Genomic DNA, 21,269 nt, shown 5'->3' with positions numbered 1-21,269 from the left:
TTTCAAGTTTTTCAGGGTTGATTCTGAGTAAGATATATGATTCTCACTGTAGCCTATTGTTTTTTTTATTATATTTAAATAAGTAGGCTATAATAAACAAGCTACTACCACAATACACTTTCCAGTATAATGATCTGACATGCAGTCAGAAGCATTACAGTATTGTTGTACAGTTTTGGTGACTATAGGCCTATATTTCACAGTTCCTAATTGTTATTAAATTAGCCTACTACATAGACCTAATCTTAATAGGCCTACATTTGAGCTAAAATCTGATTGTCATTGTAAAATGTACTGGCTGGTGCACCGGAAGGCCACACGATCCCTTAAAGTTGGCCTCTCCAGCAACTGTGACCAATAATAATAAAGATAGAGCAGTCAACACAAGACCATCAGGGGAGCACATCACACTAAATTAAGGCTATAAGCATGAACTATATAACATAAAATGCACCATAAAAATGTAGGCTACTCCAATGTACATGACAGATAACAAAAATCTAAAAATATAGCCTATATAAAAAAATATTTTCTTAAATAAAATTTAAACATCTCAAAAGTCTGGGAATGCCATTTCCACTATTCATGGTAGCTTTACATGTAAAAAAAATCCCCATAATTTTAACAAGTGTATTATATTTGTATTGCTATGTGTTTAATTACAGGTTTTCACTGTTGCACTTTTACAGTGTAACATAAAAAAAAAAAAAATCTGCATTGCAGTAATGAGAATGCAAAAAAAATTATGATGATTTAAGCGTGAGATACCTGGACTTGTTTCAGTTTCGTGAGATTCACGCTGCCAGTGAAAAACAAAACAAAAACGGTATAACTCCTCTCCCCTCAGCCATGTAAGACAGTGCAACTACAATCCTGAACTGAAAATAAAGTTTAAACACCTAACTGGAAGCAATTTTGAGATGAGCCAATATAAGTTAAGATGGTATTTTGACCCAATGATTAGCCCAGGTTAGAAGATAGTCAGAAAACGCATGCAGTATGATGGTGTGTTTCTCTGATAACTCTTTTACTGACACCATGTGGCCATTGTGTGAAACGGCTGATATGTTTTCCAAAATGTGATAAGGTAGGTAATTTTTACATTTACAAATTTACAGTTAAGACAACATTAGTCAGTGCATCTACTTTTAAATGTATTATCTGGAGACGGTTGGCTGTAAAATCACCCTAAACTTGGGAAAATATTTAAAGTTGTGACAAGGATGTACAGAGAGAGAGAGAGAGAGATAGAGAGGGAGAGAGAGAGGAGAGAGAGAGGAGAGAGAGAGAGAGAGAGAGAGAGAGAGAGAGAGAGAGAGAGAGAGAGCGAGAGTATATTTGTATACACAACATTTCAAAGCATTGAAAAACTGGTGCCTCGGTTCACTGTATATTTAGTAAACACAAAAGCACAAATAAAGCGAAGAAAACAAGTGCACAAAAGCAGAGCCTTGACAGAACATTCATGGAGCTACTGGGAAACATTCAAAGTACAATGATGACAAGACACCAAAAAGCTGAGGTAATGATTGCCGGAGAACAGCTAAGGTACGCTATATTCACAAAGCTTAGTCCCAGGAGGACATTTACAAAGTTATAAATCTCACCTACTCACACTTGCAAGACTTTATTATATATTGTATTATTTGTTGGATATTGAAACATTATTCTGTTATACAGTGCCTAAGTGATATTCTTTTTTTTTTTTTTTTTACATAATAATGGTTCTAATAATCTGTGTTTTGAAGATTACGACTACATGATAGCAAGTTGATTAAGGACCACAGACACCATTTGCGAACGTACCCGAATTGTTTTGTGGCTCAGGAGTTAATTGATTGGCTGATTGCTCATAAAGAAGTATCTGATCGAGAGACTGCTGTCCAGCTGATGCAGTACCTCATGGACCATGATATCATTCATCACGGTAGAACATTATTTACTGTACACCAAATAACAAAGACTATGATACAGCAAGGTCATTTCTGCTTTCTGTGTTGTCTCATATTAGGACCCATTTATTTGACTCATTGTGTTTGAATGAACAGGTTGTATCAATGTATATTTTACAATTTTCTCATCTTAATAGTGTGTGATAAGTGGCCCGTGTTCAAAGATGCCAAATACTTGTACAGATTCAGAAAAGATGATGGCACATTTCCTTTCAACATAGAAGTTAAGATCTTCATGCGTGGACAGAGGCTGTTTGAACAGTAAGACATTTTCACAGGAAGTAAAAAAAAAAAAAAACTTAAATGTTAATTTAGCTTTAAAATGCAGTCATTCCTCATTAATACTATACATAATATACTTTCCACCCAGTCCATTATGTTGTCCAAGAGTTTTCAAGACCTTCAGTCTGTTCTGAATTGGTATATCTTTTTTAATCATTTTTTGGTAACACTTTACAAAGAACATTTGTTAATACATTAGTGTACTTAGTCAATTTAAATGTTAAAAAAAGTTTGGGGTCAGTAAGGGTTTTGTTGAAAGAACATAATACTTTTATTCAGCAAGGATGATTAAATTGCTCCAAAGGGACAATGAAGACATTAATAATGTAATAAAATATTTCCATTTCAAGTAAATGCTTTTTAAAACTTTCTATTCATCAAAGAATCCTGAAAAAAATGTATCACTGCTTCCCAAAAATATTAAGCAACGCAATTGTTTCTTGAGCAGCAAATCAGCATATTAATGATTCCTGAAAATTCAGCTTTGCCATCACAGGAATAAAATACAAAATTATATTCAAATAGAATTATAGAGTAATTTTAATTTGTAATAATAATATCTCACAATATTACTCTTTTATGGTATTTTTGATCAAATAAATGCAGCATTGGTGGGCGTAGATCTACCGACCCCAAACATTTGAATGGTTGTGTAGTAGTAAATGTAGGCTATAAATTAACATTAACCTACATTAATAGGTAAAAGTATTTTCATTATTAGTCTCTTTTTCAAAATGCCTGTATCAAAATTCATCTGTTGCTTTTTACAGTCTGATTACAAGCAAAGACTCCATCTTACAGCTGAGACAGGAAAAGGGAGTGGCTTATGAACGGTCTTTCCCTGGTTACATGTTAATTGATTGGCTGCTACAGAATGGTGAAATAGAGAGTCGGCGGCATGGACTAGATCTCTGCAAGGCTCTTCTGGAGCATGATATCATTCAGCATGGTAAGAAATATTATGATAGTGTGTGTATTATTTTGCCATTAAGTGAAAATGCACTGCCTGTGAAGTTAATCTAATGCAACATACCTGAGTATATAGCAATAACTTCTTCAAGCTTTGCCTTGCTGAAACACTCCACTCTTCATTTCACTCTGCAGTCTCTCTGAAGCACCACTTTTTTGACAGCGGGTTGCTGTATCAATTCTGCATTAACTTTCGCCGGCGGCGCTGTCTCTCTGAACTGCTGCATGAGACGGAGAATGAAGAGATTGAATGTATAACACAGCATAACCAAGACAGTCCCTTCACACTGCGCAAAACTTCTCCATCTGAGAGCAAAAGTGACTTCTTATCTGGTATTAAAATTATAAAAAATACTACAAATATATTTCCATGCATTGATATGGAGAGTTAGAGCTTGAGATGTGGTACTTAGGCAAATAGCTCAATTTATTCAGAGTGACTTTCAGCACAATAATTGCTGGGTCAGCCCCCTCTGGAGCAATATAGCAATATGAAGTTAAGTACCTCGCTCAAGGGCACAGCTGAGATATCACAGCATAATGAGCGCAGTAACTCAACATTTCCATATGCAACCTGCAACCTTTGTGTCAGCAAGCTAGCTCCTTAACCTAGGGTTTCTCATTATTTTATTTTACACCAAAGGCCCCTTTTCATAACCCCAAACTATTCATGGACCCCCAGACACACAACAAAATGTAATACTGGACTACCATTTGGCCAATATAACAATATAAGCAAATTACTGAAGAAAAAAATATATACAATATATATATATACTGTATATTACTCTGTATTTTTTATTTAATATGCAGCCTTGATGAACACAAAACACTTCTTTCGAAAACAGATTACGTGAATGAACTTTTCTAATTCATAATTCTGATTTCTAATTCCAGTTGAACCTGCTAAGGATGTGCTTACAAATGGACACTGTGGAAGTTTGACCCACCAGCAGCACAGTTCATGTGGATCCCCACTCACTGTTTCTCTTACCGCTGCTCTTGCAGTACGATGCAATCCCACATCAGGTTATAGGACAGCATGTTCATGCTTTTGAAAATATGTTACAGAAACAATTGTTATATTTTAAAGTTTTTTTTAGGAGAAAGGGTATTAAAAGATTGCCAAAAATAAAACTAGTTACATTATTCTATCTGTTGCCAAATTCTGAGCACAACATATAAGTGTATTATTGTTATTGACAGTGCTGAAAAGACATGTAACCTGTGAGGAGCTGTTATCTCCAGGTGCTCCTTATATAAAAAGAGTTCTTACGGTAAGTCTTGCATATCATGCCCAGCTAGCCATGAAAAGAAACTTGAACTACAGTTTTTTTATGTGAGTTTTATCATTAAAGATCCTCGGTGATGACCTAGGCTGGGGCATTGTAGTACGGGGAAAATCACCTTGTTATGTTCAGGCGGTGGATCCTGGAAGCCCTGCTGCGGCAGCAGGAGTTAAGGTGATCATAACACGTAAACACATTGCTTACACAATAAAAAATTAGAATCCATCATCAGCTGGTCTCCAATTTTTTTTTTTTTTTTTTTTTTTTGCTTAGGTACGCCAGTTTGTGTGCCGTGTGAATGGATGCAGTGTGCTTCACCTGGACTATCGTACCCTCTCAAAGCTGGTGATGACTGGACCCCGTTTTGTTACTTTGGAAGTGATGCAACCACTGGATTAATTCGGCATAGATGGAATAAAAAAAATTATACATTTTGAAATGAGTGACTATGTGTAGTGCTAGGTGAAGGATGTGCAATATTTTTTCCTCCTTATATCATGTAAATCTTCCAATATATTAACATAATATAATGGGAAAAATTATTATTTGGTGGTTAAAATAAAGAAATCATTACAAAAAAATCTAATGGATCTAGTTCTATGTCTGCTTGGAGTTTTGGTTTTACACAGAGGCGATGTTTGCAATTCAGAGGCCCGTTTCAAAGAAACAATTGGAGGGCCCCATCGTTCAGTCAAACAATCCATTCAAAATGCGGATTCATTCAAAAATAGACAATGATGTTCTAAGTCTAAAATGAAAGTCACCATTTTATTGACTATCACAATAATATTACCTTCTTGTTTGTTGAACTGTTGTATGAAATCAATAGACTATCACATTTTAAATTGTGCTGATATTTGGTAAAACAGCACTCTATATCCTGTTATAAATATTAAAAACAAGAACTTATACAAGGACATTTTTGCACCATATCTCTAATTTTGGGGGCATTTTTAAAAATGTTGGTGCCATTTTTGCTCCAGCCCCCATTCATTTGTTAAGTTATCTTGATTGCATGGAGGCAGATCTAAATGTGAGCTTGCAGTCAATTGTGGAAGGGTGGAGTTTAAGGTTTTTTTTCCAGAAGGTTTAGTTATGATGACATTTTGATTAAGGTCCGATTTTTTTTTTAAAGTAAAACATATTCATGGATGAAACATTCACAAGATCCATAACACGAATTTAGAAAATAGCAAACACTTTGGTTCAATATCTTAGGCTGGCAGATAGTCTTGGACTTTACACGACTACGTTGATGACATTGAACCAGAACCAGTCATATCACTAACAACACCAGTGAAAAATGAACCATTCTAAACTTAAATATAGTAGCCTGCCCTACTGTAATATGGTAGCCTATTTTAGCAGAAACTATTTACCAAGGTGTCGTAGTGCATCTTAATTTCATAATCTCGATTGATGAATAAACCCAAGCAAATATCAAGAACAAAAGCTACACTTTGTGCAATTATTTTGCGAATCAACTTCTTAAAACCTACTTGGTTAGTCTTGTGTGGCGTTGATGAATGCTGACCACCAGACATCAGTGTGGCCCCTTTTGAACCTTACACAAATATATGTCATTTCCGCTTGCAACCGTCCGCCATTTTGAACAGGCTGGGCTGGTATGTGGTACAGTCTCGAAGAGAAGAAAAAAAAGTATTTTTTCTGCCCAGTGTTTGTATTGAATTGACACAACAGGCTATCCAAATCGTGAATTAAAGAACAAGTTCATAGGACCAATAGAAACTGCCCTGTAGTCTGTGTGTAAATCCAGTTGAGGACACATGGTGCGGATTCTCAGGATGAGTTGCCTAAATCCACCGGCGGCAGCAGCGGCGCGAAAGACTGCAGCATCTGCCCGGGCCGAATAAACCACAATCTGCCTCTGTCCTCTCACCCAAACCATTAATTTGGTCCGAAAGCGAAACTCTTGAAAGGAATTCGATGCGAGACCGTGAAGAAAAGCAGGTAATATGCCATTATAAACGTTTGTTTTTCTTTCTCTGGCATCAGTGCTTTTGTGTGGAGTTCAGTGTGCACATCAAACATCCCGTTGCTAAGCTAACGTGCTAACTGCAAATGTGTGCATGCAGTAAGAATTGCCATGTTATCGCAAAAGTAAAAAATACAAAATTATTTATAAATTAGATATACTTTATTGTCATTGCGAAGTTTGTACATGCGGGTAAGGGCAACGCAAACGTAGTCTGTCAAAATAAATGAGGTATTATTTTGCTGAGCCCATCAAAAAGGCCTGCTGTGGCCTGTATTGTCTAGTTGAGTTGCATTCATAGGAGCAAATGGCCCAGTTGCAGGGCTGCATTTGCGGCATGCAATTGTATTAATTAGGTTTATTTTAATAGTGGTTTGTTTACATTATGCAACATCTACCAAACGAGTGACTGTAAGTTATATAGGCACGTATGTTTAGTTTGATTTGATTCGTTTCCCATAACTGATGGAAAATGAACACCTAGTGAAATTATCTATCATACTACTGTATATGCATGAAGATGCATAAAACAGTATATAAGCAGATATTAATACTTTAGTTGTTGTTCAAACAAAACATTAGCAACTATTCACAATGTATTTTCTACATTCAAAAGTTTAACATGATTGAATTGTTTACTTAAATAGTACTTAAATCGTTACTTCACCCAAAGATAAAAATTCTGTCATCATTTACTCAGTCATTCCAAACCCCTAACTTTTCATGTTTGAAATGCAATTGAAGATTTTTTTTTTTCATGAAACCTGAGAGATTTCTATTCCTCCATTTAAAGTCAATTCACTAAAAACTTTAGTCTTGAGTCAAAAACACTATTTTACCCCATTAAATGGGGTAAAAGAAGCTTAACTGTACTTGCTAAACACATGAGAACAAATCTCACTGGTTCTTGTGGAAGCTAAAATGTGCTTGTGACACAGAACAAACCTCATTGGTTCTTGGTGTCTCTTCAGAAGACTTGGTTTAAACTGCTTGATTCATGAATTACTTCTCATTATGAACTTTTTGAAGTGTCACAGTTTTGCCATAATGGACTTTCAATGGAGGGGCTGTAATCTCTCAGGTTTAATTAAAAATACCTTAATTTGTGTTTCGAAGATGAGGAGCGAAAGCCTTAATGGTTCTGGAGCGATATGAGAGTGAATATTTGATCAAATTTCCATTTTTAGGTGGACTATTCCTTTACAATTGCCATGTACATTCTCATGAGGCTAATTAAAGCTGGGGCCAACATGTAGAAAGAGAGATCACATGAACAGCAAAAAAATACTACTAACTTTTATCCCTGTAGGCTTCTGTTGAACACTTTTGGAATAAGTTAATCATGACTGACTGCAAATAGACTGTTTCTACAATGAAAATAGCAACTGAAAACCATTGCTTTTGCATGATGCTGCATCCATAACATTAAATGCATAACTAGTATATATGGGTTTGCTCAACATAAATAAAGATTTCTGACTGCATCTTTAATTATTGAGAGCTTAACTAAAATTCTTCTTTCTTTTTTATACATAGAAGAGATGTTTCAGCTTCCAGTGAATAACCTCACTCGGTTGAGGAAGGCCAGGAAAAAAGTCAAGAGACTGCTCAGTGACATTGGCCTTGACTACTGCAAAGAGCATGTGGAGGTGATTATTTTTGAATTTGCAAATGTGTTTCGCAGTCTTATTGAACATCAAATTACACACACACACACACACCTGCTCTGTTAATGCATACACTTAAGACCTTCACTGATGGTATTTCCTGTCCATTTTCCCGTAGGACTACAAAGATGTTACCCCCAGTGATTCTCACATGAAACAATTTTACCTTGACATTTGTACATGGGATTCATCCTGGACAAAGTCACAGGTATGTCCGCCACTGCAACAGAAGTCCTCTAAGCAAAAAATGTTTTCACATTACATAAACATTTTGTAATTCTGCTTTGTCTCTAAAATGTTGTAGGACTACAGAACAAAGCAGTTTTGCTGCTCAGATTGCCCGTTTGCCTCCAAGTATTTCTCTGCCTACAAAAACCACTTCCGCAATGTTCACAGAGAAGACTTCGAGAGCCGAATCCTTCTTAACTGCTCATATTGCACATACAGTGGGAACAAGAGGACTCTGGAAACTCATGTCAGGCTCTTCCATATGCCTCACAATATGGTACGCCAGGGTGCCGCTGGCTCTCACGGCGCTCCAGTAGCGGTTAGGGAAGGTATGCGGGTAGACAAGCCCTTGCTAGGTGACCGAAAGGAGCTCCCAGTGTACTACTGCAAGAAGTGCACCTATCGAGATAGACTGTACAATGTGGTGCGCAGGCATATCTACAGGGAACACTTCCAGCATGTGACCACACCTTACTTGGGAAAAAACTCAGAGAAGCAAGAAAACAGTGTAGAGACCCCTGGCAACAGTCACGGAATTCACTGCAAGAGCTGCCACTTTACGCCTCGTTCTTATGAAGCACTGGTGCAGCATGTCATTGAGTTCCATGAGCGCATTGGCCATCAAGTTACCGCTATGATCGGGCACACCAATGTCATAGTGCCGAGGCCCCAGGCCAACCTAATCCAAAGGGGTGTTGCGATCACTCCTGGTGTGCGTCCTCAGACACCTCAAATAAATCGCTTCAGTATGCCTAAAATGGTAGGGTTACCTGTCGGCAACCATTTCAAGCAAAGCCTTGCAGGCAACTCCATGCCTGGTCAACCAGTGCGCGTTACACTACCTGATAAAGCTTTTGTGTCTGGTGCGGTCTCCCAGTCACACACAGGAAAACAACTTAGTAGCTTTGCAGTCCATGGTGCTGCTGCACACTTTAATGCACATTCAGCTTCTTTTTCCCCCTCACTGAAGAGCCTACCTCTCTCTTCATCAGTGCATGCTGCTACTGCCACATTGACGTCACTGCAGGCCAAGAAAGCTGCAGCCAATGCTCTGAACACCTCACAAACACAAAAGTGGAAGATTTGCACCATCTGCAATGAACTTTTCCCTGAAGGCACATATAGTGCTCACTTTGAAAAGGAACACCAGGCGGAGAAGGTGAGGGCGATGGCTAAATACATCATGAAGATCCACAATTTTACTAGCAAGTGTCTGTACTGTAATCGTTACCTACCCAGCGACTCTTTGTTGAACCATATGCTAGTGCATGGGCTATCATGCCCTCAATGTCATTCCACATTTCACGAAGTTGAGAAAATTGTAGCACACAAGCGGCTGGCTCACCCTAACGAGCCAGGGATTCCACAAACTGGTTCTCCTCTCACATTTGATCTCACGCTTCAACAAGGAAGTCCCAAAAATGTTCAGCTTATTGTAACCACCTACAACATGAAGGAGAACCCAGAAGCCTCTTCAGCTGGCAATCAACAGCCACAAAACAGCACCATGGCCAAGCCTGCAAAGATGGCTGCAAAGCAGCCAGATACCCAAAGTGATTCTGTGGTCCGAAACATGTCCCAGTCTTCGGTGTCGCAAAAGAAAGAAGTTGGCAAAACTCTCTGCCCACTATGCTTCACTATTCTCAAAGGTCCCATCTCGGACGCCCTAGCCCATCATTTACGGGATCGTCATCAGGTACTCCAAACGCTGCACCCTGTAGAGAAAAAGCTAACCTACAAGTGCATCCACTGCCTGGGAGTGTACACAAGCAACATGACTGCTTCCACCATCACGCTCCATTTGGTGCACTGCCGAGGTGTTTGCCAGACCCCCAAAGGCACCAAACCCATCACATGCGGACTGCGTTCACCTGGAGCCGGGGCTCTCAAACGTGAGTTAGTTACCCCGGATCCATCTGACCCCAAGAGAAGAAAGATGGTAGACCAGTCTAGGTATTACCCTACAGTCTTTGTTGAGAAGCCAGGAGAGCCGGTCGTGCTGGCCTTAGATCCGAAAGGCCATGGTGACGAATCCTACGAAGCACGGAAAGCTTTCCTTTCAGCGTATTTCAATCGGCATCCCTACCCTTCCCAACGAGAGGTCGAGAAACTTGCTGCAAGCCTCTGGTTGTGGAAGTCCGATGTCTCGAGCCATTTTGCCAATCATCGGCGCTCATGTGACCGAGACTTAGTAACCCGCAAACCTGTTGTGTTACTAGGCTTTAACATGCGGGCAGTGAGCCAGCTTAAGCATGACATGAGCTTTGACGCCAACTGTCTGTTTAAAGTCAACGACGATGAAAAAAGCGGATTCTCTAGGACCTCAAAATTTAGGCTGAAGTCTCCTGTTGGTTTCTCTGCAGACTTAAAGGGGGAAAAGCAGCCATTAAACACTGGACAAAGTAGTCAAAGCAACTGTGCCTTCAAGCCATGCCCCGGATCATCCTCAGAACCTATTGCCATTGACTCTGACAGTGATTCAGAGCCAGAAGTGATGCTTACTGAAAATCTAAATCAACAAACTGCGGTGTTAAGGCCTTCGGTAGTTCAGTCCCAGACAAAAGGGACATTGCTGCGAGAGCGCTTCCGTTGCGAAAGAGCTGTCAGGGGGAGCAGAAGTTCTCCCAGAGTTGGGCCAAAAAGTCTAGATGGCTCTGTTTCTGGTTCTAGTCCTGACGAAGCTACCTGGTCAGGCAGCATGTCTTCTGAAGAGACCCACTACAGACCAGCCGGGCGATTCGAAGTGAAAGGGAAGAAGGTGGGGTTGCTTGGTAGATGATGGCTTGTGGTGATGGTCCCCTTTCTCTCTAACTCTCCAGGCCCAGATCTGTAGGTCAGAGCTTTTACCTCACATTTGGGTGACAGTTTAACGTTATGATGTGAACGAATATGAGTTGTAACATGTAAAGCCGGAGGAGTTACACACTTTTACTGAAAGTACTGTTTACTCTTAAACAATTCTGCTGTCAAAGAGCGGAAAACTATTATACTGTATCCTTTTTTTCCCAACCGACCCGTTGTCTTTGGAGTTTTTTCTTTTTCTTTTTTTGTATACTGTTCTCTGTATTTAATCACACTTGTTGGAATTGTAACAAAATTGATAGGTCTATTGTTTTTTCCTGATCAAATAAAAGGACCGTGTAATTTACAATCAAGTGCTTCAATGTTTTCTTGTTGTTGTAAAATATGCTGAATTAAATTCTATTCCTAACAAAAAGCAAAAAATTCCCTTTGAGGCAAATATCTGATTTCGAATCTTTTCAGTAGAACCTGTTTTGTCATGTACATTTTAGTTAGTTTACTTGGTTTTAATACTATTGTAATAGGTAGACCACTATTTCAGTGCAATGTGAAGCAGGTGCTGGAATATTTATTTGAACTTCAGAGCATTTGGTTGTGCTAAATGTTTCCTATTGGAATCACTCAATAAAGGTAACTCGTCCGATTATTACACATTAGTATTATCTCAACAAATAAACAACATCTTTCCTTTTATAGTCATTTTTTAAATTCTTGCCAAGTAACTTAACAGTTGACATCTATCTTGACTATTGTATTGACACCACACTGCCCTTAGAGGTCACTGTCTATAAGATCACTGTCATTCAATAATACAGATTTTAATTTACATAACACCTTCATGGCTGCTGCATTTTGCCAATTCAGCAGTCCTAAAACCTGTTGGTCATGTTAGCTTGACTAATGTCAGTGTGGAAAAAACAGTCTTTGCACAGACTCTTATTACATCATTAGTATGATTTATTTTTGCGAAATATGCCAAATTTGCACTGTGCTGTTTCGTTCATAAGGGTATACATTTGAATGTATTGGGTGTCTGCATGTTGCAGTTTGTTCTCTGAAAATGTGGAAAATGCGCTGATTCAGTAGACATTTGATAAAAGATTTAGGAGTGGACATGTATCATATGTGGTTCGTATTAGCAAGTATTTGTGAGGGAAGAGAGACTGAGACAGAAGGATTGTAACGGATGTTGTTTTGAATTTGCTCTGCTGGTCCTGTGGTTGCTAATCTCTTGCAGTCATTTGTCACCATTTCCCCAATACATGGCTGGCCGTCCCAGCAGATAAACTCAGTGAGGACAAAAAAGAAAAAATAGATACCCACCTGCCACTCAGAATTTGCTTGTTTAACGTTTCAAACAGGGACAAACCATATATCTGTTAAGGTTGTCTTTTATTTATCAAGCCCTTGATATTTGTGCATAGATGTTTTTAGGATCTAAAGCTGTAGTAACTGTCATTACAAAAAGGCTGAGATAAGACAGATTTATTATTTAGTTTACAAATATGAGTAGTGTTAATATTTAAGATTGAACTATTAGTTCATGTAAGCCTTTGCAAATTAAGAATTTTCTGAAAGCATTTCTGAATGAGTCAGCTAGGGTTCATGATTAGTTGACATCCACAGATGTTCATGGTTCCACTTGAGATGTGATCTGTTCTTCACTTTTTCACATGATTAATGATCAATCATGCAATGATTTGACCTCAGCATATGCAACTATGCAAATAACCATGTATTTCTGGAATTGCTCCATCCTCCATGAGGTATACTAGTTTATTTTAAGGCCTTGCTGAGGAACAAAAATTGCAGGTGCTTGAGTTGCTTTTACATTTTTCTTATGAGTTTCAAAAAATCTAGTCTTCAAAACCCAACTACTTTGTTAAAGCCAAACCGTTCAATGTGTATTAAATTAAAGGGATAGTTCACTTTAAAATTAATTTTTGGTATGTTTTAGCTTACCTCAAGGGCATCCAAGATGTAGGTGTCTTTGTTTCCGCAGTAGTTTCAATTTTGATATTTTTAGGTCAAACCGTTCTTGTCTGTCAGTCATATAATGCAGGTCTATGGTAACTTCCTCAAAGAGCACGCACAGAGAAGTCCAAATTAAACATGATTTAATGACTCGTAAATGTAAGTACACATTGATGGCCTAAGACACGAAACGAGCGGTTTGTGTGAGAAAACGAACAGTATTTATATCGTTTTTACCTCTTGTAAACACAGCCACGTCCAAGTGATCTGAGGGCGCGTGCGCTTCGGTCTGCGCAAGCGCCGGAAGTGATCTCTCGCGCGTGTACGTCACTCATTGTTTACACAGAGATTTCACTGTGAAGATCTAAACATATTAAGATATACAGGAAATCGCAATGGAAGACGATTTCGATATATCAACAGACAACGTTGAATTTTTTTTGTTTTTTTTTTGTAAGAGATCACTTCCGGCGCTTGCGCAGACCGAAGCGCCCGCGCCCTCAGATCACTTGGACGTGGCTGTGTTTACAAGAGGTAAAAACGATATAAATACTGTTCGTTTTCTCACACAAACCGCTCGTTTCGTAACTTAGGCCATCAATGTGTACTTACATTTACGAGTCATTAGATCATGTTTAATTTGGACTTCTCTGTGCATGCTCTTTGAGGTGGTGACCATAGACCTGCATTATATGACTGACAGACAAAAACAGTTTGACCCAAAAATATCAAAATTGAAACTACTACGGAAACAAAGACACCTACATCTTGGATGCCCTTGAGGCAAGCTAAAACATACCAAAAATTAATTTCAAAGTGAACTATCCCTTTAATGTTTATTTAAATTTAAGAGATGCTTTAAGCATTTGTAGTCTCGTAATTTGAAAGCTGATACTGTTAAGAACAGTAAATGATTTCTGGTGATGCTGCAGAGGTGGGTCAGTGTTGAGAATGTTGAGAGCATGAAAAGGTTATCACTTTCACCTTAGACTAAACTAAACTGTCCCAACACCTTGTAAAAGGGCAAGTGCTATAAGATAACGTCTGAGTAAATTACTTTTTGAGTTTTCAGAACACATGGGTCAAAGGTCAATGTCAACGGATGTAGTATGTCTGTGAATGTATTCATACTAAACACCTGCATACCTACAGAACATTTGAATTCAGTATATACTATGACAGTATGTGTCAGACCAATTGTTTTTCAGCATGTACTGGTTCTCATATTCTTCCTGTTAGAGTTTCAGTGCAGGGTCATCTATTTTGCCAGCATCTGGGCCACACGACCTGCAGTTGCGTTGTGTACATAGATATAACAGTTTTTCCGTGTGAGCTAAATTTAGGACCTGGCACAAGTGGAAGCTTGGTTAAATGTTTTGTCACCTCCCGCCAGCTTTATGGAAAGTGTTTCATTTGCATGTTCATGCTCCAAAAGCAGATCAATTGTTAAAGCCTCTCCAGAGTGGATGAATGGACAATGACACTTGTTATTGCATAGCTGGAGTGACATGAAGTCCAAATAGTGAGCTTCAAACCACACGGTCTAAAACAGTTTGCGAAATTTAAATACCATCACCACACTGAAAGTGCTCACCTTTGAAAGTCACACAAATGTATAAAATTACACACATCATTTAATTTGCTTTCCTTAAAAGGAACTAAACAAATGTATAAATCATAGAGGTTTGTGTGCATATACATTTCAGGACCTTTTTAGGAAAGAAAACAAAATTGTGCACGTTTTATATATTTCTGTAAATTGCATTTGTATCCAAACATGTTTTGACCCACAGAACTGATCTTTAAAAAAAAAAAAAAAAAATATATATATATATATATATATATATTATTTCAATAATAAAAGTGATGGTAAGGTAGTGGTAAGTGGATCACATTTCTGGTTTGGTGTCAATGAGGGGTTACTTGAGCCTTACAGGTGGTGTTATCTACCTTATTTTGCCATGCACAATCAATTTTCCATGAATGTGCGAGACTTCTGATTCATTAGCCATTAAGGTAAATAGCTAGAAGAATAACAAAGTACAGTAAAACTACTTGGGCTACAAACCAGTGTGTTTATGATGACAATAATGAATGAAAATTATATGACAACAAATACCAGTTTGCAATTTCAAGCAGCATAACACACTGTTTTTGTACTGTTAAAATAACAAAGCAGATGACACTGGAAGATACAAATGGCCGCTCCCGCTCTTATGTTAAAAATAAGGTGGACATAAGACAAAAAACATTGTTATACCTCAAAACATTTAATTATAAGACATTTATTGAACATCTCAAAATAAATCATAATAGTATGATTATAGCACATAAAATAAGGCCTAAAATCATAAATATTTACAAATGACATATGATTTAGGTGAGAGTTTCAGCTACCAAGTTTTGTGTTCCAATATTCAAACTACATAACAGCTTCAAAATCACTGGCAAACTGTTAGACTGCCACTGTTATGGAGTTGCTTTTACGCATTTTCTCTTTATTTAAAAATGTGATGTGATGCGTTTATGCAAGAAGTGTTTACTATATCTACAACGTAATGTACATGCCTCATGGTCCAACGGACATTTCCTTCACACAAGTGTGGGCATCATGCCAGAGTTTGGGTGGTGACTGTAGGACAAAGTGGAAGAGGAGTGCAAGGTGGAAGGGGGCAGTAGATGAGGGGTGTGGCTATAAGACAGGAGCGGTCCTGGGTTCAGAGAGTAGGGTCCTACATGCTCATCGGGAGGTGCGATGTGAGACATGTCAGGGTAAACCTCTGACACTGTGCTCTTTTTGCCCTTCTTGTTTCTGTTAGACACCTTGCGATTCCGTGTCTGGATGCCATCCTTCTTCATAGTTAAGGGCCTGTTGATCTGCAAAAAGGCACAACAGAGATGTTAAATTTGGCAGTTACTCATTTTTCCTTCTGGTATATATAGTATAAATGTGTATACTCACATTGTGCAGTTTAAAATAGAGGCCGCAGGCGTTGCACACAGGCTCGCCACTGGCATTGCGTCTCCATAGTGTCGTAGTGCTTGTGTGGCAGTTGGCACACTGCGTTCCAGCGCGTTTGCTGACAATCTGACACACAAGCAGAATTTATTGTCAAGAAGTTGATATAATCACCACATAATGAATGATTTAATTAATATATAACCCTAACTATAACTATAAACCTACATACAGTACACTCATGTAAAACAGAATATACTACATACTGTACCACAATAGCAAATCTTAAATGCTTAAATCATCAAACTATATTATTGCCCAGCAATATATTAAAAGTTGGATATAGTACATCCTATTTTACCTGTGTACATACAGTAGAGTACACTCACGGTAAGCAATACTATATAGCAAATCTCAGCTGCGTGATTGTCTATATTTTTGCAGAAATGTAAACTGTATCGCACAGCTCTATATATAGATATATATAGATTATATCCAACTTTTTTCGCATACATACAGTGCACTCACATAAAGCGATGTATACAATAGAGCAAATCTTAACTGCATTGCAAAATGTTACGATATAATCACCCATCTCTTTATTTAAAGTTGTATATATAAGTATGTCCAACTTTATCCACATACATAGGCTGCTCGTGTTGGGCGATATAGCAAATCTCAAATGCTTGATTGCTTGTGTTATAGCAAGATGTAATCTTCTACTATGCAAAATGAGACTGTAAGCCATGAATTTCTTAATGTATTATAAGTATTAACTGCTTTGAACCAATGTGAATTGTGAAAAGTGCTACATAAATAAATTTAACTTGACTTGATAAAATCACAAACTATCGCCTGTTTTTTTTATTATTTTACATACCAGCCTCTTTTTTGGTCTGATGAGGGGTCTGTTCTGGCCATTCATCTTATGGTACAGTCCGCAAGCATTACAGAGGTAGTGGCCTGTCCCATCTCGACGCCACAGAGGGGTGGCAGTGGCACCACAGTTTACACATTCACGAGCCTCTGTCAAATTCAAAAGTAATTAATACTCAGCATCATGCAGGACTTTCTCAATCATTTCCAGAGGAAATTTACTTACCTGGTGGCGAAAGTCTCATCTTGTTGCGAAGTTTGGGTGAGTATGACGAAGGGCTCATCCAGGGTCCAGCACTAGAATAGAGTGATGCTGAACTATAGTCCTGTGACGTGGTCATGTATGATCCGTATGGACTCAGCATGTGTGGAGAAGGACCATACACACCTCCAGCGGCTGAACTCAGATTGAGAAAGCTGCTTCCCCCTCCACCCATGGGACTCAGGCGCTCGGCTTTTAGGACTTCCTGGAGCCTGGGACTTTCCTTCCCATCATGGCTCGGGGAAGGGAATCCCTCTTTGGGGGATGTGAAAGATGGGGTCGCACTGTTCGGGTAGATGGACGTGGTGGTGTGAGGGTGGAGAGGTGTCTTTGTGAATGGGCTGCTTGCCCAGACAGTGGATGTGGGGTTATAGGAAGAGTTTAGAGAGTGGCCTACAGAGTTGTCCAGCCACTGGATGTTTCCCAGAAGAGATGGAGAGGAGTAGACTTGGCGAACTATTTCAATGGAATAAAAAAGTGACACATTTTGACTGTAATGTACCCCAATATTGATAGTTTTGAAGGATGTTTCAACTGTTTTTGTCTAAGCAGTGACAATGGGGTTCAAAACAACATTGGACACCTCTGACTTTCATTATATGGACAAACAATTAAGACATTGTGTTTAAGAGAAGGTCATACAAGTTTGAAACAACATTAGGGTGAGTAAATAATAGACATTTCATTTTTGTGTGAACTATCGTTTTATGGGGGTGTGGAAACCAGTGAAACAATGGTTGCATGTCTTCATACAACTCCTACTGATCTCTTATTATAATTACAATACCATTCGGTGATGCAGAAATGGCACATTTCACTTAAACTACAGCAGTGAGGGTCTCACCTGGACTGTGTCTGTAAGAAGACGAGGCTCGACTCTGGACACTAGAGGAATAATAAGATGGGAGTAAGTCAGCCTCAGAGCTGGAGTAGAAGGGCTCATCATCTTCACCGGGTGGCAGTAAACCAGGCTCTGTGGTGTAGTTTGCTAACGGGTCGGGACTGATCAGGCTGGGGGACACCCAACGAGACTGCTCAGATGAGTTCTCCATCTTACAAGTGGGAGAAATAATGTGCAGACAATCGTTTTGAAAGAAGTATGAATTTAATCAATTCTAAAGTTAAAATATTTTTTCACAATAATGTGGTGATTTTTTCACTGCCATCAAGATGAATGGGAATGCTAACAGATAGCCTGACAGGTAATATAGACCTTGGTCCATAGAATATTTTATTAAGCTAGACAGTACGGCCTGTCACACTTCCCTTTAAAATGTCCTCATTTGACTGTGGCAAAAAGTCAGCTCTAAAAATACAGTATGTCTGAATTTCTCACAGGCATTCATAACAGTTAGCATTAGCTCACAACAACGTTCAATCCCTTAGGGGAATTGACTATTAAAAGATTAACAGAAAGACCATATATTTGTCTTTGAAAAAAGATCGATATGGGATCAATATTGATTAAATATCTGTCCTGAAAAATAGTTTTGAAGCATCATTAAAAAAAAATGTAATAAATTTTGTAATTTAAAATAAAAGTATTTACAGCTATAGCTCAGAATGTCGAACAAAATTTGCGGGTACAGATCTGTATGCCTATATTGCTGTGTAAAAGAATTCGATTACTAGATAATTAGATCATTATCACTATCAGAACCATATTTATCTCGGAGCTAGTCTTTATTGCATTGATAGTGCATTCAGGTAATTTTGTGTTTTTTTGTTTGGTTTGTTTTATTTTTGTTTTAGCTCTAAAGCAAGGTGCCTATTTAAGTTAAATTAAACTCAACTACAAACAGACATTAGAATTTCACAAAACAATTTAGTTAAATTGAACTAAATATGATTGGATATATGGACATAATTAACATAAATATTGGAACATATTTTCTTGTAATTTCCGTCAGTCAATCATGTTATCACGTTAAACAGAAAACCCGTCAATCTTGAGTGATTATGAATAGCATCGCATATTCTCCTGATAACTGTTTTATCATTAGTCTAAATGATTGCTGAAAGTGTCAGACAAAATTAAAAAATCATTTGATGTGTAGCCTATAGCATAATACTGTGCGATCAATGGGACATTATTGAACGAATCTTGAATCAAAGCGTGAACGACCTATTTTACACAAATATATTTAGATTTAGAAATATAGTAGGCCTATATTGATTCTATTAAAATAAATATCTTATATATAAAATGATTTTAAACCAGTAGTATTATGTTAATAGCCTATGTATTAGGCTATATCTCTTTGTAGGCCTATGTTAAATCAGTTATAAACTGTAAAATAGTCCAAATTATCTTTTTGTTTAAATTGAAATTTGGATAAAAGTAACAATAATTACAACACAATTTGAATAAAATGAGGGAAAAAATTACATTTGAGTAATAATTAACACCTCTTTTTGGCTCATTATTGTTGCAAGCTCTTAAATGAAAGCAATACATTTATTAAATGCTCACTTTTAAAATGTGCTGGTTTAATGGCAAATAATAATTCATATAAATAATTATCATATATACAAGTTTAAGTTTATAAAAAAATTTGCAAACAGCACACAGTTATTTATTGGTTTATATGGTCATTGATTGATTAAATTGCTTATTTTTAAGTCTAGACTGTAATGTCAGAACCAAGTATATCACATATTTGGCAAATATTAAAGATGTATTAAATAAATAGGAAAAAACTCTCTTCCATATCTAAACACAAAATCATTTCGTCGAGTAATGTTGAGACACTTTCACTGGCACTGTATAGAAGAACTTACCTGCAAGTGATGTATTGAGTATCTTTGTTTATCAGGTGAGTAGATTCACACCACTGCACAGATCATGGAGGACGGCTTGAGAGTCTACTGGTTCTCTGCTCGCTTGCTTATCTCCTTCAGCCTTTAGGAACTAGCAACTTCATTTAAAATTGTAGGGCACCAATGGGTGGGGTTGGGGTACTTTTTTGGACACTCCTACCATAAGGCCATGCTTAGAGTTTTGAATATTCTATGGCAGATCTCCGGCTGACACAGCAACTAAGTATAGATCACTTTAACAATGGTGGATTGTATCAAATATTCTTGACCATTATGATTGTGATCGGCTATATGACTTTGAACACAACATTGTTTACTATTCAGATATCACACTCAAACGTCAATCAGTTATTGAGCTTTTTGGTTCACCAGAACAGACACAATGCTAAATTATACCAGTTATTCTATATAGGTTCTCACAGAAGAGGTTATATAAAAAGGCTTGGTGTATAAATAAAGATAAAGAGGGAAATCTAACAGCTCATTGACTGAAAAAAATCCCACACAGAATATGAGAAACCTTAGTTTACAACTACCATAAACGTATCTTACATGATTCAAGCACAGCAATGATAAAGGAGCACTGATGCATAAAAAAAATATCATAGAGCATATAAGTATGCCATGGCACATACACAATAAATTCAGGAATTAAAACGGCACAAAGAAGTAACAAAGACCAGTCCAAATGGAAACGGTGACTGTGAACAAAGCAAATGAAAATGCAAAAGCACTTTTCCTTGGTGCAGCTCAGCAAAGAACAGTAATGCAAATAAACTCAAATGCTGCAATCATGGGCAGAGATATGGACGCAGCACGGCCTACCTGAGCACAGGACTTAGACTGTCACTGTCATTTGACAGTCAAAACACCTTCAACTTCCCTCCACCATTGTGCATTAATAATTTTCAGGGAAACTGGGATGAGATCCAGAGAAGCAAATCCTTAAACAAGGGCCAGGTTATTGATTTACATAAGGACCTATTTTAGAACTTGAACATAGGCTAACATATTTCATTTACTCACCCTCCTGTCATTCCAAACCTGCAAAACTTTCTTCAGTGGAACACAAAAGGAGATGTTTTCCATTTAATGGAAGTGGATGGTGACCAGGGGGCTGTCAAAACACACATAAGAACAAGATAAAGCATCGTAAAAGTAGACCTTACGACTTGTGCACTATAGTCAGAGTT

The 21,269-nt window shown here is 37.8% G+C and overlaps 3 protein-coding genes across 5 annotated transcripts; 2 read left to right on the top strand and 1 right to left on the bottom strand.

Annotated features, from left to right (window-relative positions):
* The first annotated feature begins 1,303 nt into the window (after positions 1–1,303).
* On the top strand, positions 1,304–5,078 carry si:dkeyp-97e7.9 (DEP domain-containing mTOR-interacting protein). 3 transcript variants are annotated; one of them, XM_056251496.1, is made up of 9 exons: positions 1,304–1,548; positions 1,749–1,927; positions 2,090–2,213; positions 3,005–3,183; positions 3,339–3,536; positions 4,101–4,232; positions 4,410–4,480; positions 4,562–4,666; positions 4,766–5,078. In XM_056251496.1, the coding sequence occupies exons 1-9, from the start codon at positions 1,466–1,468 to the stop codon at positions 4,889–4,891; spliced, it is 1,197 nt and encodes a 398-aa protein (XP_056107471.1). In that variant the 5' UTR covers positions 1,304–1,465; the 3' UTR covers positions 4,892–5,078. The 3 variants fall into 3 exon arrangements, with proteins under 3 accessions (XP_056107471.1, XP_056107472.1, XP_056107473.1); XM_056251497.1 differs by having other exon boundaries at positions 1,304–1,522; positions 4,766–5,073; XM_056251498.1 differs by having other exon boundaries at positions 1,465–1,548; positions 1,828–1,927; positions 4,766–5,075.
* Positions 5,079–6,093: 1,015 nt separating this feature from the next.
* Positions 6,094–11,534, top strand: adnpa (activity-dependent neuroprotector homeobox a). Its single transcript, XM_056251482.1, has 4 exons — positions 6,094–6,463; positions 8,025–8,137; positions 8,274–8,363; positions 8,460–11,534. Exons 2-4 carry the CDS (start codon positions 8,030–8,032, stop codon positions 11,160–11,162), a joined length of 2,901 nt encoding a protein of 966 aa, XP_056107457.1. The 5' UTR covers positions 6,094–6,463; positions 8,025–8,029; the 3' UTR covers positions 11,163–11,534.
* A 4,054-nt stretch (positions 11,535–15,588) lies between these two features.
* gata1a (GATA binding protein 1a) lies at positions 15,589–21,067 on the bottom strand. The gene is made up of 6 exons (XM_056251486.1): positions 20,038–21,067; positions 18,101–18,308; positions 17,221–17,712; positions 16,999–17,144; positions 16,122–16,247; positions 15,589–16,036 (listed from the first exon to the last, which is right to left on the bottom strand). Exons 2-6 carry the CDS (start codon positions 18,306–18,308, stop codon positions 15,752–15,754), a joined length of 1,257 nt encoding a protein of 418 aa, XP_056107461.1. The 5' UTR covers positions 20,038–21,067; the 3' UTR covers positions 15,589–15,751.
* Positions 21,068–21,269: the final 202 nt, after the last annotated feature.

Source organism: Rhinichthys klamathensis, unplaced genomic scaffold, assembly GCF_029890125.1.
Source record: "Rhinichthys klamathensis goyatoka isolate OS25496 unplaced genomic scaffold, OSU_Roscu_1.1 h1tg000082l_1, whole genome shotgun sequence".
NCBI classification, from domain to species: domain Eukaryota; kingdom Metazoa; phylum Chordata; class Actinopteri; order Cypriniformes; family Leuciscidae; genus Rhinichthys; species Rhinichthys klamathensis.
This window is presented reverse-complemented; position numbering and strand designations above follow the sequence as displayed.